The sequence below is a fragment of the Microcebus murinus genome, chromosome 18 (assembly GCF_040939455.1).
Source record: "Microcebus murinus isolate Inina chromosome 18, M.murinus_Inina_mat1.0, whole genome shotgun sequence".
NCBI classification, from domain to species: Eukaryota; Metazoa; Chordata; class Mammalia; order Primates; family Cheirogaleidae; genus Microcebus; species Microcebus murinus.
This window is the reverse complement of record NC_134121.1, coordinates 17,079,575-17,098,876: the sequence shown is the minus strand read 5'-3', so window position 1 is coordinate 17,098,876 and position 19,302 is coordinate 17,079,575. Positions and strand designations below refer to the sequence as shown.

At 35.9% G+C, this 19,302-nt stretch overlaps 1 protein-coding gene and 1 pseudogene across 3 annotated transcripts in view; one reads left to right on the top strand and one right to left on the bottom strand.

The window, feature by feature from the left end:
- The window catches only part of KIAA0753 (KIAA0753 ortholog), a 66,794-nt gene that overhangs the window by 34,972 nt on the left and 12,520 nt on the right, over positions 1-19,302 (bottom strand). For 2 of the 3 annotated variants that reach the window (XM_075994237.1, XM_075994239.1), the window contains exons 3-7: positions 15,946-16,573; positions 13,314-13,420; positions 12,109-12,171; positions 11,467-11,682; positions 9,331-9,541 (exon numbers count right to left, since the gene is read on the bottom strand). In XM_075994237.1, coding sequence (XP_075850352.1) covers positions 9,331-9,541; positions 11,467-11,682; positions 12,109-12,171; positions 13,314-13,420; positions 15,946-16,573 — 1,225 coding nt within the window. Of the gene's footprint in view, positions 1-9,330; positions 9,542-11,466; positions 11,683-12,108; positions 12,172-13,313; positions 13,421-15,945; positions 16,574-19,302 lie in introns of those variants that run through there. The other variant, XM_075994240.1, reaches the window with a different exon arrangement.
- Positions 4,867-5,237, top strand: LOC105879143 (small ribosomal subunit protein eS26 pseudogene; annotated as a pseudogene).

The following is a 19,302-nucleotide window of genomic DNA, read 5'->3' as shown; positions in this document are numbered from 1 at the left end:
AACACAGAACTAATATCTGGACTATATAAAGAACTTCTACAAAAGTGTAAGAAAAATAAACAATCAAATAGAGAAATAGGCAAAGGATAGAAACTGAAAATTGAGACAGAAAATCTGAATTGTCAATAAAAATATGAAAAGATGATCAACTTTAATAGTCATCAGAAATGTTCAAACAATGAGATATCATTTCATATCCACCGAAAGATGTGGAAAAACAAACATTCTCACAAACTTCCAGCACGGGAGTAAACTGGCCCAACCACTTTGGAGAACAACTTGATTGCTCTAATAAACCTGAAGATTCACACACAATGCAACCCAGCAATTTTACTCCTAGGTATATGCTCAGCCTAGAGGAACTCTCACATGGATACACAGGCATTCAATTCACTTCATCTCTATTTATAAAAGCAAAAAGCAAGGAATAACCCAAATACCCATCAATAAGAACTGAAAAATAAACTGAGGTATATTCATACAAGGGAAACTTACACAACAGTTAAATTAATAAACTGAATTCAAGTGTCAATACGAACAAATCTTACAAACATACAGGGGAGAAGCAAACTACAAAATGATGAATACTAGAAGATATCGTTTATTAATACATAAAACAATGCTTTATACGGTTTATGGACAGACACATAAGCAGTATAAATATGAAAGTAGAACAGGTCTATAACGTAATAATAACAATAGTTACCTATACTGAGAAGGGGAGGGGAATGGAATGAGGAGAAAAATAGAAAAGGGACTTCAACTGCACCTGTCACACAGGAGCTTACCCATGGCTTCACCTTCCGCAGTTTCAGTTACCCGTCGTCAGCCACGGGTCTGAAAATGTTAAATGGAAAATTCCAAAAATAAAAAATTCTTAAGTTTTAAATTGTGTATCCGTGCTGTACATGCTCCCTGCCTGTTAGTCACTTAGAAGTCACCTTGGTGATCAGATCGACTGCCGTGGTACCTTAGTGCTTGTGTTCAAGCAACCCTTACTTGACTGAATAATGGCTCCAAAGTGCAAGGGTAGTTATCTGGCAATTTGGATATGCCAGAGAAGCTGGAAAGTACCTTCTTTAGATGAAAAGGAAAGAAAAAAAAATCATATACTGAGGTTGCTAAGATCTACGGTAAGAAAGAATCTTCTATTTGCGAAATTGTGAAGAGAGAAAAAGAGATTTATGCTAGTTTTGCTGTCACATCTCACACTGCAAAAGTTATAGCCATAGTATGTGACAAATGCTTATTTAAGATGGAAAAGGCATTCAATTTGTGGGTGGAAGACATGAACAAAACGTATTGTAAATGATGGCATTAGGTTCAGCACTATCCTTGATTTCAGGCATCCACTGAGGATCTTGGAATGTATTCCTCACAGATAAGGGGAACAAGTTGAGCACCCCAAATCTGAAATGCTTCAAAATCTGAAACTTTTAGAGTACAGAAATGACGTTCTAGGGAAATGCTTATTGAAGCCTTTCAGATTCCAAATTTTCAGATAAGGGATACTTAAACTTGTGCTGTACTTTATCTCTAAAAAAAAAAAATTCTTGCAAATAAAGCAAGAATGTTAATATTTATTAAATCTAAGTAGTAGATACACAATGTTTATTCTTTTCATTCCTTTCTATATTTAATTTATACTACTTCAACAGCAGTTAAGTCAAGGGTCAGATTCCCCTGCATTGTCTACTTTAACTGGGTACTTTTCAAAGTTATGGAAGTTAGAGTAAGGAAGTATAAATTGGAAGAAAAGAATACTAAAACTGAATCCTCAGTCTGTAATATATATATTAACTCCCAAGTTTACATATATCAAAGCAACTCTGACTCTAGGTCTTGATACCTTTTCACATAGGATTTGCATAAATCAGCATGCAAATGCAGTATAAGTTTCAGGAGTGAGTTGGAGGACTCTTGCTGGTGGAGGGAGAGGAGCCACCATCCTTATAGCTGACAAGTTATACTAATGCAATCAACCATCAAAAGAACATTTCAGAAGCCGCTAAAACATTGCACCAGCCAACGATTATGTAAATCACAAGGTAGCTGATCAAATCAGGCTCCAGCATATATTGCAAATAAAGAGGGCACAGAGAGAGTTTTCCACCCAAGTAGCTCCCTATAACATTTTTTTAGGGGTGGATGGGGAAGAGAAGAGCTTAAGAAACCAGAGTACAAGAATAATTAGGTAGAGTGATATCTAAAACAAAGAGAAAAAGGTAACCTTCTGAAATCCAGATCATATGAAAACAACAAAAATAAATATGAAGGGTTGCCACATCCTTGAGTTAAGTGTTTCCTTGAAGGTCACAAGGAGAGTAAGTGGCAGAGCCAAGTCTTCTGACTTTCAGTCTCAGGTTAGACCCATTCATTCTGCCCAGTCAGGGACTAAGGAGCTATTATTCTACATAAACATATTTTCCTGATAACTAAAGCTTACTTCTTTATCTTTTTTCTTTTTTTTTTTTTTTTTGAGACAGAGTCTTGCTTTGTTGCCCAAGCTAGAGTGAGTGCCGTGGTGTCAGCCTAGCTCACAGCAACCTCAACTCCTGGGCTCAAGCAATCCTTCTGCCTCAGCTTTCTGAGTAGTTGGGACTACAGGCATGCGCCACCATGCCTGGCTAATTTTTTCTATATATATTAGTTGGCCAATTAATTTCTTTCTATTTATAGTAGAGACGGGGTCTCGCTCTTGCTCAGGCTGGTTTTGAACTCCTGACCTCGAGCAATCCGCCCGCCTCAGCCTCCCAGAGTGCTAGGATTACAGGCGTGAGCCACCGCGCCCGGCCAAGCTTACTTCTTTATGACCCAAAACTCACTTTAAAATGGCCACCAAAGGTTTGTTTTCTTAGAATATGCTTCACATGACTAGCCTTTTCTTAATAACTTGGGGCTATTGTTATGAACTAAAAATATCACCTTACATTTTTGTACCATTTAGTAATTACCTAATTTATTACTTACAACAACTAAGTCAGTCACATAAGACAAGGACTAACCTCCCCATTTTATAGATGAAAAAATTACGTTTCAGAGAGATTAAGTCAATTTAGGACCACAAACTGATAAAGCTGGGACTAGAATCTAGTCTTGGTTTTCTGCATTTGTCTCCTGGCTTTCCTACATTTGTTCCTACAATGTGTTTTAGATTAGCAGGTTTCCCAACTTCTCTCTGAAGCTGGTCCTCCTCACTTTTCACCAATAGGTTGGTGGGCACTCCTAATCTTCTAACTCTTTTAGCAATCACATCTTTGTGTGCAGGCCTGGAATGTTCTCTGCATCCCCTGCAACTTATCAAAAGGGAGCACCTCAGAACTTAGAACTCAAGTGACTGTGATTTGCTGCACACAAGTCTTTTCTTATTCAAATACATTTCTTCACAGAGTCTTTCAACAAATACTTAAGTGCATAACTATGTGCCAGATGCCGGGCAGTCACAGGGATATAAAGACAAATAGATATGACAGCTGTCCTCAAGGGAAAGGCTGGCAAAGGCAGACTTCTGATTCAAAGGCAGATATTATGTTAATTCCACCTGTCTACCAATGAAGGGGAGATAACATCCCATTATAGTAAACAACTATCTAATGGTAACTGAGTAAATTAGGTCTTGTTACTGTGATATTGTAATATTATGAAAAACATATATTTGGTCTCTCCCCCAGTTCCTGGCACAGAGCTTTCTAAAATCCTTATAAGTTCCTGAGCCACAGGGGTACTAGGAGCATTGTTTGTTCTAATATTTAGTCTTTAACTTCAATTCCTGACATAGAGCTCCCAATGCCCTAGAATTTCCTGGGTGATAGGAGCATCTTTTGTTCTAAGATGCTCCTAGAGGTGACTCTTGGTGGGTTCCTAGTTGGAGGCTGGTCATTAGAAAAAACAAGCCATGATTAGAGCTTGGGACTTTCAGACCAGGCTCGGTGGCTCACGCCTGTAATCCTAGCACTCTGGGAGGCCGAGGCGGGCAGATCGCTCAAGGACAGGAGTTCGAAACCAGCCTGAACAAGAGCGAGAACCCGTCTCTACTATAAATAGAAACAAATTAATTGGCCAACTAAAAAATATATAGAAAAAAAAATTAGCCAGGCATGGTGGTGTGTGCCTGTAGTCCCAGCTACTCGGGAGGCTGAGGCAGGAAGATCCCTTGAGCCCAGGAGTTTGAAGTTGCTGTGAGCTAGGCTGACACCACGGCACTCTAGCTCAGGCAAGAGAAGTGAGACTCTGTCTCAAAAAAAAAAAAAGAAGCTTGGGACTTTCAGCTCTACCCTTGGAGGGGACAAGGGACTAGAGACTGAGTTAATAATTGATCATGCCTACGTGATGAAGCCTCTATAAAAATCCCTGAAATACAGGTTTTGGAGGGCTCTAAGGTTGCTGAACACGTTGAGGTTCCTGGAAGGTGGAGCATCTGGAGAAGGCATGGAAGCTCCAAACCCCTTGCCACATACCTTGCCCCTATGCAACTCTTCCATCTGTTTGTTCATCTGTATCCTTTGTAATATTCTTTATAAAAAGAGGACAAACATGCCCCTGAGTTCTATCAGCCATCTTAGCAAACCCCAGGAATGGGTTGAGGGAACCCTGATTTATAGCTGGTCAGTCAGAAGCACAGGTCACAACCGGGGACTTGTAATTGATGTCTGAAGTGGGGGCAGTCTTATAGATTGAGTCTTAACCTGTGGGATCTGATCCTAATCCCAGGTAGGCAGTGTCAGAATTGAATTGAATTATAGGACCCCTAGTTGGTAGCTACTGGAGAACTGCTTATGCAGTGAAAAAAAAACCCATACACCTAGTGTCAGAAGTGAAGTACTCCCTTTTTCGCGTCCTCGTTTCCAAGATGACAAAGAAAAGAAGGACAAAGAAAAGAAGATGACAAAGAACAACGGTCGTGCCGAAAAGGGCCGTGGCCATGTGCAGCCTATTAGCTGCACAAACTGTGCCCGATGTGTGCCTAAAGACAAGGCCATGAAGAAGTTCGTCATCTGGAACACAGTGGAGGCTGCAGCTGTCAGGGACATATCTGAAGCGAGTGTCTTCGATGCCTATGTGCTTCCCAAGCTGTATGTGAAACTACATTACTGTGTGAGTTGTGCCATTCACAGCAAGGTAGTCAGGAATCGTTCTCGGGAAGCCCGCAAGGACCGAACACCCCCACCCAGATTTAGACCTGCGGGAGCTGCCCCAAGACCTCCACCAAAGCCTATGTAAGGAGTTGAGTCCTTGAGAACTGAAGAAAAACTATCCGTTGGAAAAAAATAAAATGGAGATTATACTTACTATGGCATGTTGAATATGTCTGTGCCAGACAGAGTGGAAGTTTGTGTTATACCAGGTGTTCAAGTGTGAATTGTCACATAATGTTTTCCTTTGAAAGAAGGCTAATCTGTGTGAATTAAACTTTAACTCTTGTAGTCTTAAAAAAAAAAAAAAAAAGAAGTGAAGTACTGAGAGTGTTGAGTGAGTGAGAGTAGGAAAAACAGTTTGGTTTTCCTTGTCTCTCACGTTACACTTGTGTTAGAGGTGGAGCACTAAGTTATTAAGGTTCCACAGAATAGAGGCAGATTGACACACAAATCAACCGAATTCTGGACTGATACATAACTTTCAAATCAATAGAAGAAAAAAATAAAACAGGAAAATCTTGGTTAATATAGTAAATTACAACAAAGAAAAAAAACTTTGGCAAATGAAAAATATAAAATAAGGTAGAAAAAAGTTCAAATATGTCATTACTCTCAGTAAATGTAAGTAGGTTAAATATAGAGCTCAAAAATATCATTAAAAACACCAATAATAAACTGTTTAGAAGAGACATTCTTAAAATAAAAAAGCAAAGAAAGACTGACTATAAAGGGATGAAAAATGTTATTCCAGGAAGACACCAAATAAATAGATGAAGCAATATTAATATCAGACAAAACATAAGCCAAAGCAAATGACCTTAAAAGAGAGAAATAGAGATATTTAATAATAACAACATATAGGCCAGACATGGTGGCTCATGCCTTTAATTTCAGCGCTTTGGGAGACTGAGGCAGGAGAATCACTTGAGGACAGGAGTTCAAGACCAGCCTGAGCAACATAGTCAGATCCTGTCTCTACAAAAAAATTTAAAAATCAGCTGGTTATGGTGTCACGCACCTATAATCCTAGCCAATTGGGAGGTTGATGTGGGAGGATCACTTGAACCCAGAATTCAAAGTTATATTGAGCTATGCTTGTGCCACTGTACTCCAGCCTGGGCAACAGAGTGAGACCTTGTCTCTAAAAAAACAAAAACAAAAATAAAAAAACAAAATTTAAAATCCTCCAAAAAAGATTTAACAGTCAGGAACTATTATGCTACTAATAACACAACTTCAAAATATACAAAGAAAAAATTAAGAGAAATGTAATGAAAAATTAAGAAAGTCTCAAGTATCAAAAGAGACATATCTTTATATCAGTCATCTACAGATCAAGTAAACAAAACCAAAAAACTATTGAGGAAAAAGAAATAAAAAGATTAAGATTGTAAAGAGAGAAATAAAGAAGTAGTTATGTACATATAATATTACAGACAGAGCAAAACAAAAACAATCTAGATAAATTATCAGAAATAAATGAGTTTTAGCAAGGTTGCTGGATACAAGGTCAAAACATAAAAATCAATATCAATTATATATTTATAGATCTCCAGTAAACATTGGCAATTAAATTTTTCAAAAAATTTATGAGAGCATTAAAAATATCAATACCGAGGAGTAAATCTAATGAGGGATGAACAACACTATACATGCACAAATAAATGTGTGTGTATACATTAAACATACACATATATATAAATTACTGAGAGTATTTAAAGTCAACCTAAATAAATGGAGGGATATATCCTGCCAGCGGATTGTGGAATTTAATACTGTAAAGATATCAATTCCCGGTTGTTTCTTTGGTTTTTTTGGAGGAGGTGGAAGGGGGATGGAGGTTTAGTGGAAAGTGATGAATTCTGATTTCAAAATCTCTAAAATTTTAAAAACTAATAACAAGTGCTGGTAAGGATGTGTAGCAACTGTTCTTATGTACTGCTCATGGGAATATAAAACAATAAATGTGATTTGAAAAAAAAAAACTTCATCTACTACAGTTAAACAAACATATAACCTATGACCTAACAATTATAATGTTGGGAATAACCCAACAGAAATGTATGCACATATGTACCAAGAGACATATATAAGAACAATCATAGTGATTTTCTTTATAATCACCCAAGACTGAAAACAACTTAATGATTCAAACAATAAATTGTGATATATTCATATAGTGGAATACAATATAGCAATGAACATAAATCACAGCTATACAAACAGAATAGATAAATGTCACAAAGTGTTAAGTAAAAATAAAAAAAACCTGTCCCAAAAGAATATCTATTGGGTAATTCCATTTTTACAAAGTTTCAAACCAGGCAAAACCAAAGAATGCCATTAAAAAAACAGAATAATCATCTGGGGAAGAGGGAGGGGATATAGATTGGAAAGGGTGGATCCAAGGGGAATTTCTTAGGTGCTGGTAATACTCTATTAATATTTCTTGACTTGGACAGTAGTTATATAAATGTCTTTGTCTTCTGGTAATTGAGCTATAAATTTATATTTTGTACTTTTCTATCTATATGTTCTATTTTAATTAAAATGAAAACTAGTTTACTGGATTTGGCCATACTTATTGATGAATGACCTCATCTATCTAGAAAAATACAAAAGAATTAACTAACAACATTTCATATTTCATTAAATATAAAACATCAATTATAGACAGATCATTACTTTAGACATCAATAGGAATTTTTAAATGTTGTTTAAAATGTTTATAATTTTAAAATGCTACAATTGTAAGTTATCATCAAATTAAGAATATACCCCAATTTCAGAAATGTTCAAATGTGTACCTCAGAACCAACAAAATACAATATCATAACAAATAAGAGGTTTCAGCACAGTGCCAGATATAAAAGCAACTTATAAATCCAATAGCTTTCCTAAGTAGCAATAACCAATTTCATAATGTAATAAAAAAGAATTTCCCACTCACAAGAGCCATAAAAACCTTATAGTTTTTATAATATAAAAATCTAGAAATAAACCTAATAAGGAATTTATAAAACATACATGCAGAAAATTATAAAATTTAACTGATGGGATGGAGAAAGGGCATTAATAAATGGATGGGAAGACTCCATATCTTAAAGATAACATTTCCCCCCAAATTATTATAAACTCAATGCAATACCAATCAAAATCCCAACAACATTTTTCATGGAACTTGACAAGCTCATTCTAAATTCCTCAGAAGATGAGCAATGACCATCAATCAGCAAAATTTTGAAAAAGAACAAAGACAGGAGAACTTATCAAATATTAAAATGTGTAAGAAAGATTGATGATTTGCCTACAAAATTAAAATTTTCTGTACCAGAAAAGACATCATAAATAAATTTCAAAGATAAAAGACTAAGCAGGGGGAAACATTTATAATACATGTAAACCAAATAAAGATTAAGATCCTTTTTATGTATATATAAAATATATACAAAATATATAAAGAACTTCTATACACCCATAAGCAAAAGACTTAGAACCCAGCTAGGGAGATGGATAAAGAAAATGAGCAGGCAAATTACAGAAGAGGAAATAAACATGGCTAAGGAATATGTGAAGAAATGATAACCCTCACTAGAAATCAGCAAAATGCAATATAAAACAGTAAGATACCATTTTCTACCAACACTAGAAAAATTTTTAAATTTTATTATATAAAGTACTTGGTGAGGATATGGGGAAATAGATATTGCTGTCACTGTTAATCAAAACATAAATGTACAGCTACTTTTAAGGGCACTGGCAGTATCTGTTTATATATGCACACCATATCATCTAATAATTCCACATCTTAGAATAACAAGAATTTATTATCTATGTGAAAAAATACATTTAAATCAAATGCATGTGTGTGTGTCTATTTATCTATCATTAAAATGTAATAAAGTTTTAAAAAGTAGGGTTCTAACTTCCAGCACTATAGGAATTTCCTTTGGATAGCCCAAATGCTATGATGTAGGAAAAGTGAATTTCACTTTCCCCAGACCTCCTCTACGGAAGAATAGTCCAGCCTCTAGCCTAAGGAAGCATCTTGGTTGTTATTTTTTGATCCCAGTTAAAGTTCATCTATTGTGGACTAGGTTCTAAATCCTGATTTTCTTCTTAGTGCATTAACTATTGCAACCCAGATAATTTCAATGAATAAAATATCTCACAATAAACACTTTAAGACACATACCAGCAAGAAGTTTCTTTGCCACTGAAGGTCGACTTGTTTCCCAAGGAAATGTCTCCTTTGCTACAAAGGGTCTCCTCTCACTCCTTGGTGATGTACTTGGCCATGTCTCTAAGGTCCTTTGGCTACCAATGGGAAATCCACTCCGAATTTCATTGAAACATTTCTTCACCTTTTTTGGTGACAGTTTCTTTTCCAGGAGAGATTCCAAAGCCTTCCATGAAACAATTATTTTCTTAGTTTATCTCACATAAGTATGACTTTTAATCACAAAACTGAAAATAAGGACTCCAGAGAAATGTGTTATTAAATGGCTATCTCTAAGGGTTAACAAAACGCTAATTTTAAAATTTTATTATATGGAATATTTAATTAGTGAAAATTTCTGTGAGTTCTTTTACATGTTTAGTTCACTAAAATCAATAACAAAGAGATAATGAATCTGACTACTTTTGAAGGCATCCAAATCCTAAAATTTAGGATAATTATTTCAGAAATTAACTATAATGTTCAGAATATTATCCTATATGCTTTAAAAGCATTTTATTTCTCAACAAAAACTCATAAACTCAAATAGTCTTTCAAGTGGGCAAATGTACTACATTTAACATACATTTTCACAAACTAAAAGAAACGTAGCAGGTCCAGTGACTTTGGTTACTTGTCTACCACAATTATGGTACAAGATCTGTGTCCCTCTTTCCTAAAAAAGAAATATCCTCTATTGAGTACCCAACCACTCCTTACTGAGCAGTGCGGGCCCAGTCTCCATCTGGGACAACTGAACACAGCCAGTGAGGGTTAGTTCAAATGATAATAAGGTAATAAGATAATAAGCTGTGAAATGGTATAGTACAGCAATAAGAAAGAAAAATTTCTTGCACTACTGAATATTTTCAAAAGTAGGGAGATAAACATTCTGTTTAAGAAATATGTTAAAGGTACTCTTACACTTAAAATGTGGCAGAGGAACTAGACAGCAGTCTTTTAAGATCCTTTCTAGAATTACAAGCTATGTCCTCTAAATGAAATCATTTTGGCCAATAAATGTTTTTTATTAGTAAGTTTAAAGAGTATCACATGACTTGATATACTGCTTAAAGTCCTGAGGTCTGTATTTGACAATAACATTACTGATATGTTCTATATACACAAAGGTAAACAATGCAAATCACAAACATATCTGCTGGATCATGGAATTGTAAAAGGCAGAAGGGGACTTAGAGACCGCCAAGAGCTAGTTAATAGTAGCAGAACTGGCATGTCATTTAGACCAGAATTCTCTCCACTATATCACCGATCTTCTACAGCTAACAGCTTACTATGCCATGCCAACATAAAGATCATCTTTTTATTTGTGGATAACATATGGTGTAGTAGAAATAACTACTAGCATGGGAGCCAGAAGACAGGAATTTGATTTCCAGCTCTCAAAAGTAGTAATTTTGAATCATCTTTCTGACTTTTGCTTCTTTTAAAAAAAACACCTTAATCTATAAAATAGTTGTAATAAAACCAACTATAAATCACACTGCTATAGTAAGAATCAAAAGGCATAATTATGTGGTAATACTGTGCAAACTTCAGAGAACTATAAAATTAAGAGCATACTGCTATTGTCTTTGTCATCTATGAGAACTAAGAATACTATTCACTCTGACTAGTACATGCCAGCTGTGACTTCTAGAAGTCTCGTTACATCACGAGATTTGAGGCTTTGCTTCCAGATACTGTATCTTTAATTGTTACTTCTTTTCTAAAATCCATCTAGATTAAACACTAATATTCTAATCTAAGCAATAATTTAAGGGTGCTTTACTATTTTTCTTTTCTTTGCTAATAAATTCTTCCTTAAATGGCATGGCCAGGGAATGGAATATTCTGTTTAATTAATGGACCTGGTTTAAAGTTGTTATATGTTTTATACTCAAGTCACCAATTTTCAAAGATGTGAAATACAATAATATATAGACTGTAAAAAGGATAAAATAAAAATGAAGTGTTTCTTCTGCCCCTGCAAAGCTTTAATTTACTGGGTAAGAGCTTTGTCTTGTATTCTGCATAAATCCTCATGAAACTAGACAACAGTAAACATTACTTCCCATACACTTTGAGCAAAAATAGGAGTCAATTTCATACCTCAATTTGTTGCAGAATATCTATAACCACATCAGGAACAGAAGGATCAGCATCCAACTTGGCAGAACAAAGTGAAAGCTGGCGGATAAGGCTGCCCAGCTCCCTACACCGTGTAGGAAGTGGGTGTTCCCCTCGGTCAGTAAACTGAGTGACAAACATCTGTAAGGCCCGAATGGCTCCTCGATGGGCGGCCGCCAACCTAGACATTGCCCACGACTGGCAATAAAAAAGGTGTGAGAAGTTATTTCAAAATTCAGAACTTCCTAATACTAACCCAACCTTTAAGACTATTTATAGTCTAATCTTCTTTCTCTATAAAGTGATTCCTATTTTGAAAACTTTTTCATGGTAAAGAGAATTTTGTAAAGTTTAAAGTTTTCTAATGACAAAGTCTTTTCCTTCCTATGCTCAGTTTCTTACACCAGCAGCAACAACAACAAAAATGTATCCTTCAAAACCTGTTCCTCAGAAGGGAACTCCATATTCAGAATATTTAAGTGCTCACTCTCATTAACAGGTTTCTACAAGCACTGAAAATATAATATTAGTGCAGAGAAGCCACATTCAATACTAACAAAATACTGGGAAATGTAATTTATAAATTTATAAATAAGTGTTAATCATAACTCAATTGCATCATACCTTCTTGGTGTGTTTAATTTTATGTGGACTCAATTTATCCAATTCTTCCTGGATTTCTTTTACCTGTTTTGTAAAGGGAAAAAAAATGAAAACTTCATACCTTTCCACTGATCTTTTCTGTAGAAAGGGATACATCTTGTCTTGTCTAAACATAACCGTTATTAATTCAAATCACTTGCAAATGAGAAAAGGCTCTTCATTCATGCCCCCCCAAAACAGTTATTGGTTCCCAGTTCAAGATGGTGAATAGAGCACAATATTCACCTTCTACCTCTTGGTCCCCAATGTCACAGGAATTTAACATGAAAGAGCAAAGGAGGAAGGAGGTGACTCTGGAAAGGTAGGAGGACCAGATCATGAAGTCTTACATGCCATGCTAAAGAATTTAGCTTTCCTCTTCTAAGTTACAGAGAGCCATTGAAGTCTTTTAAGCAGAGGTCTAACATGGTAAGATTCATGTTTTAGAACAATTTCTGTGGCAGCAAAGTTGAATACGAACTGAAATAGAACCCCAAAGGATACAGAGCAAAATCTAACTCAGGCATATTCTTTTGAATGAAAAACTACAATTTTTGGTTTAAGCAATAAGGCCAACATGGGATGTAAGTTAAAAGAAATTAGTTAAAAGCTTATTAGTTAATAAGGCTTTAGGTAAAAACATTTTTTAAAAAAATCTACTGCAATGTAAATCCCTGTTTATCAGGCACTAAACACGTCCTGAAAGACATTTAACAGAGTCTTCATTCTTTACTAAACATAAGAATCAAATTATTTATTACCTACTAAAGTTCTAGTACATTATTAACATGAGACAGATGGGAAACTAACAAAGTCCCTTTCCTCTAAGACTAGGGTTCACATCTGGGAATAAAGGTTTCAGGGTAACTGATCCACCTGACTTCCAAGCAAAAATATGTGCTGTATAAGCATGTCAGGGCCCAAGAGTCTATGACCTTAGAAAGTAAAAAAACACTGTTTAAGGAGTTTGGCCATACACATATAATACACACACACACACACACGTAGATTACAAAAAGAAACGGATTATTTGTCTATGTGTTCAGGAAATTTAGCCTCCAATCAGTCAGAATTCATGTAGGATACTACTCTGGTGCTAATCTTTCTGAGACAAAAGGAAAACTGAAATTCTCTAAGAAAACAATACACAAGGCTGACTGCCCCACTTCTCCCTGGGCCTTGCACACCTGCTGCTGGAGGACGTAGAGCATTCGGGCAGAACGAACAGCGTGCTCCTGTCTCCTGACACGGATTCGACGCTCTTCATCTGGATCCAATGCCTCTGCTAGTCTGTCTGAAAATATTTCCCCCACAAAGGTGAATTATAAGCCATACATACAAAAACTTCAATTATTTAAAGAAACAATAAAGTTGAAAATCTCTAGTTTTATTAAGAAAAAAAGTGAGGCTGTTGTAACAGAAAATGCCACTTTACATCAGCCAAGAAACCAGCAATGAGTGAGCCTGTGTACTGACACAGAGATGGAAGGGACATGGAGACATTAACTTGATCATGCTTCCCATCATGCCGGCTTCCCTGAACCAAATTCCCCTGGACAGCTATGTCACTGTGAGGCATCTCTTACTATTTTATTAAAATTCTTTATATTAAGCCAAAATCTGTTGTGCTTTCTATTTTTTTCAAAAACTCTTTATCACCTATTTTTATGTTTAGGAAGATGATTTTGGCACTTTCTTATCTTGAATCCAAAAGAGAAGTCTTTCCTCTAACATATTAAGATATCAAGTGCTAAAACTATTTGAATGTCTAAAGTCTTCATATATTTGTCAGAAAGCATATCCTGTACACACTAGTACTCCACATTTTCAAAGATTAGTTCAAAGAAATTATTTCTGGAAGATTGCCTGAAGGAGATGAAATCTATCCACACCTTCAGGCCTGTGGTTTTCAAAGACATTTATACAAATTCTCCTACAAAATTCCAACATACAAGTCAGAGAAAAGCAGTATTTTGTTAGTAATAAGTATATTTTATAAGTTCAAATTTTTAATATGTATTCATTAAAACACCAAACAATGAAAAGCGTATAAGGCTGTTTCAAAGCAGGCAAAAATTTGAAGTCAGGAGTTGCACATGTAGATGCAGTTTTATGGGAGCCTATAGGCCAAATTACTTCCATCTCCTGTGGGTTGCACAGTGGGGAGAAAATCCAGATTCAAAGCTTGGGTGACTATAAATGGGAACTGGCATAGATGGGGGTTTTTAACTGCTCACCTTACAGATGACTGTGATGCAACTGTTGTACAGAGCAGAACTTGGAAAGTACAAATGGGCACTTTAGGGCTACGGAATAGGTGGTCTGCAGCTAGATGCCATTGCAAACTACTACTAGTCCACCACAAGGTAAGGGCAGAAAGTGAAAGTATACATTTACATGCTTTTAAAGCAATTTGGCACTTTTGTCACATTTGTATTATAGTTTACAAAGTATTGATTTATGTTGAAAATGTAAACAAATAAAATAAACCAAGCCAGGCTTTCCCCACAGAGAGTTTAAAAATTCTATTCTAAAAGTACCCTGTATTAGGCCTGATCACCAGAGCAGTGGGCCTCCTGGCTTCATCCCTCTGGTAGCATGGCTTCTACCCACAAATGTGCGGGGGTTGTGCCAAAGACTGATGCTAAGGAACGTTGTGAGAAACGAGCCACAGCACTTGTTATTTTCATATCAGAATGTTTTTGAATTGTTCATGACAGTACACAACATACTCTTCAAGAAGACCCACAGAAGAAATTTCTTTCTGGCTTTAGTATGTGGAATAATTATTTTCCCTGCATAATTGTTTTTTCTGTTTTAGATTTTATAAATTCTGCACCTGACCATAGTTTCCTCATTAGGTGGTTCCTAGGAGGCTCAGAAACAAATATGTAATTTATCCCTAGTAAACTTTTACCCTTTCCTTATTTTTTCCTATGCTACAATATACTCACATGTGCATATTTTTGTTTTATCTTGTTCAATCACAGATTTTTTTAAAGGTACCTTAAATTCTTTATATAACATGCACATATGTACATATGCATATATTAAATTTAAGATGCAAAAGAAAATTCCAGATTATGTACTATCCTAGCACAACAGTTCCTTTTCATGCTTAACTCCTTATTCCTTGCAGTCTGAAAAAGCTGGGCTTGATTCCCTATTTGTTAGCTATAATAACCCAAATTCTCCAAATGGAACCAATCTTCTACTCCCCAGGAAAATGCAAAGGCCCTAAAAAGATCAAAGAATTATAGAAAACAGTATATGACGATTATACACCTTCCTTTCTACCCTTGGTCAGATATTTCACACATGTACCCACAACTTCTCTTGTCACTAGTATACACTCATATAAACACTGCCTAAGTGAGAATTGGTTTTATCTGTAATATACATACACTATGATCTTTTTTGGAGCAAATTAACAATAATTTTGCCAGAAGGACTTCTGGAAACAGAAGGAAAACATTATGGAGTAACTTGTACTCAGATACCGGAAGACCTAAGGTTCAGACAGCAGGTGCCCCACCAGGCTGGGCCCTCAGTCAGTGCACATACAAAGTGAGCCTACAGTGAAGGAGCTCTCTCATGTGCCTTTGCTGAAAAGAATGGCTAAGGCAGAGCAGACTCGTTAGAGAAAGAAGACATTGGTCGAACTCCAACTGTCTTGCTATGAGTGCTCATACTCTAGTGAACCAACACAAAGAAGGAAGGAATGGGATTAGTGGTGGGTGGGTGAGTCCTGAAGGAATGCATGTGAACTATCCCACACTTGTGGCATCAGATCAAAATGAAAAATCTAATTTTTCTCACCTTTTTTAGTTACCGCTTCAATTTTGTGGATACAACTGCTCAATTCTTTCTGGAGACGCTGGACTTCTAGTAGGCTTTTCTGTTCACTTAAGTTTTTGTGGTCATCTATCCTGGGATGTGGCTGACAGAGTCCTGGATCACGGGTGGGTGGCGAATTCGGCACGTTAAGACTTGACTGTCCTGGATGAGATGTGTACAGGTATACTTTGGCACCTGAGCTGGAAATTTCTACTTTGGATGGCCGGTGGCTGCACTGACACACTTCTTGACTCTTTAATTCCTTCCTTTCCACCCTGGGGTCAGATATTTTATACTGAGTATGTCCACATTTCTGAGAGCTTTGGGGCTGAATTCTGAGATGATGTTCCTTTATACGTTCTTCAAATTGTCTTCGTTTCACATCTCTTTTGGCTAGGTGGACAGCATAGCTAAGTCTCTCTTCTGATATGACGGAAAATGAAACAGAACTGCTTAGGTCAGGATCAACTCTAAAATTTGCATCTTTACAATGGTATGATTCATTGTACGAGTGCTTCAGTTTTTCAATTCTAATTGCATGTGGGCAAGAATATCGGATTGCCAAGTTGCTTGAATGTGTAGGAACATTCCTATTAAACTGCAGCTGGTTCTTTAGAAAGTAAATAAAAGTAAGCAGACATTAGAAAAATAAAATATTACATAGTTGGTGTATGTCAATAATTGAGCTTCTAAAATTTCACCCACCAAATTATTAGTGCTAAGAGGTATTTTGTTGGGCTGATGGAATCAGCCACTTTCCCACACCATTGAGTTCATCACATAACCCTGGTTCTATGCTACAATCTTATGTTTACTAATATCATTCTGGGATCATACTCTAAAAGCCAACCCAGAAAACTTCAAGCAGCAATCAATAAGTCCCAGTTACGAATTTCTGTCCTATTTCAAAATATCAGGCTCCAAGGATCATTAGGACTATTATGAGCAACTATATGCCAATAAATTGGAAAACCTAGAAAAAATGGATAAATTCCCAGACACATAAAACCTACCAAGATTGAACCATGAAGAAATCCAATAGCAAGTAATGAGACAGAAGCAATAATAAGAAGTCTTCCATCAAAGAAAAGCCCAGGACCCCAGTGGCTTAACTGGTGAATTCTACCAAACACTTAAAGAAGAACTAATACCGATCCTATTCAAACTATTCCAAAAAATTAAAGAGATGGGAACACTTCCAAATTCATTCTGCGAGGCCAGTAGCACCCTGATACCAAAACCAGACAAAGATACCACAAAAAAAGAAAACCACTGGCCAGTATCACTGATGAACACAGATGCAAAAATACTCAACAAAGTGTTAGCAAACCGAATTCAACAGCACATTAAAAAGATTATTTCTCATGATCAAGTGGGATTCATTCCAGGGATGCAAGGATGGTTCCAAATCAAGAAATGTGATACATCATATCAACAGAATAAGGATAAAAACCATATGATCATTTCAGTAGATGGCAAAAAGCATTCAATAAAATTCAACATCCTTCATGACAAAAACTCTCAACAAACTGGGTATAGAAGGAACATACCTCAAACATAATTAAAAGCCATATACGAGAAACCCACAGCTAGTATCATACTGAACAAGGAAAAACTGAAAGCTTTGAACATGACAAGGATGCCCACTTTCTCACTACTTTTATTCAACATAGTTCTAGAAGTCCTAGATAGAGAATTAGATAAGAGAAAAAAATAAAGGGCATCCAAATTCTAAAGGAAGAAGTCAAATTATTCTTGTTTGTAAACAATATAATTTTATATTTAGAGAAACCTAAAGACTCCACCTAAAAAACTATTAGAACTGGTAAATTCAGTTAAGTTGTAAGACACAAAATCAACATGCAAAAATCAATAGCATTTCAGGCCGGGCGCAGTGGCTCAGGCCTGTAATCCTAGCTCTCTGGGAGGCCGAGGCGGGCGGATTGCTGGAGGTCAGGAGTTCGAAACCAGCCTGAGCAAGAGCGAGACCCCATCTCTACTATAAATAAAGAAATTAATTGGCCAACTAATATATATAGAAAAAATTAGCAGGGCATGGTGGCACATGCCTGTAGTCCCAGCTACTCAGGAAGCTGAGGCAGAAGGATCGCTTGAGACCAGGAGTTTGAGGTTGCTGTCAGCTAGGCTGACGCCACGGTAATCACTCTAGCCTGGGCAACAAAGTGAGACTCTGTCTCAAAAAAAAAAAAAAATCAATAGCATTTCTATATGCCAACAGTGAACAATCTGAAAAAGAAACTAAGAAAGTAATCCCATTTACAATAGCTATAAATGAAATACCTACAAATAAAGAAGTGAAAGATCTCTACGATGAAAACTATAAAACATTGATGAAAGAAATTGAAAATGAAACAAAAAAATGGAAAGATATTCCATGCTTATGGATTGGAGGAATTAAGATTGTTAAAATGTCCATACTACCCAAAGCAATCTACAGATAAAATGCAATCCTTATCAAAATACCAATAACATTCTTCACAGAAATAGAAAAAATAATCTAAAATTTATATAGAACCACAAAAGACCCTAAACAGCCAAAGCAATCCTGATAGAAAAGAACAAAGCTGGAGGCATCACATTACCTGACTTCAAATTATATTATAAAGCTATAGTAACCAAAACATACTAGTAATGGCATAAAAACAGACACATAGACCAATGGAATAGAATAGACAACCCAGAAATAAATCCACACATTTACAGTCAACTTATTTTCAGTCTCTTCAAAAAATGATGCTGGGAAAACTGGATATCTATTTGCAACAGAATGAAACTAGATTCCTATTTCTCACCATACACAAAAATAAAATAAAAATTAATTAAAGGCTTAAATCTAAGACCCGAAACTAAGAAATTATTAAAACATTGGGGAAAAATACCAGACATTGGTCTGAGCAAAGATTTGAGTAAAATTTCAAAAGCACAGGCAACCAAAGCAAAAAAGGGCAAATGGGATCGTATCAAACTAAAAAGCTTCTGCACAGGAATGGAAACAATCAACAAAGTGAAGAGAAAAATCCACAGAATTGGAAAAAATATTTGCAAATTACCTGTTTGACAATGGATTAATTACCAGAATATATAAGGAGCTCAAATAACTCAATAGAAAAAAACAAATAATCTGTTTTTAAAAATGGGCAAAAGATCTGAATAGACATTTCTCAAAAGAAGACATATAAATGGCTAATAGGTATATGAAAAAATGCTCAACATCACTAATAATCAGAAAAATGTAAATCAAAACTATAATGAGATATTATCTCACCCCAATTAAAATGTCTCTTACCCAAAAGATAGACAATAATGGATGCTGGCAGG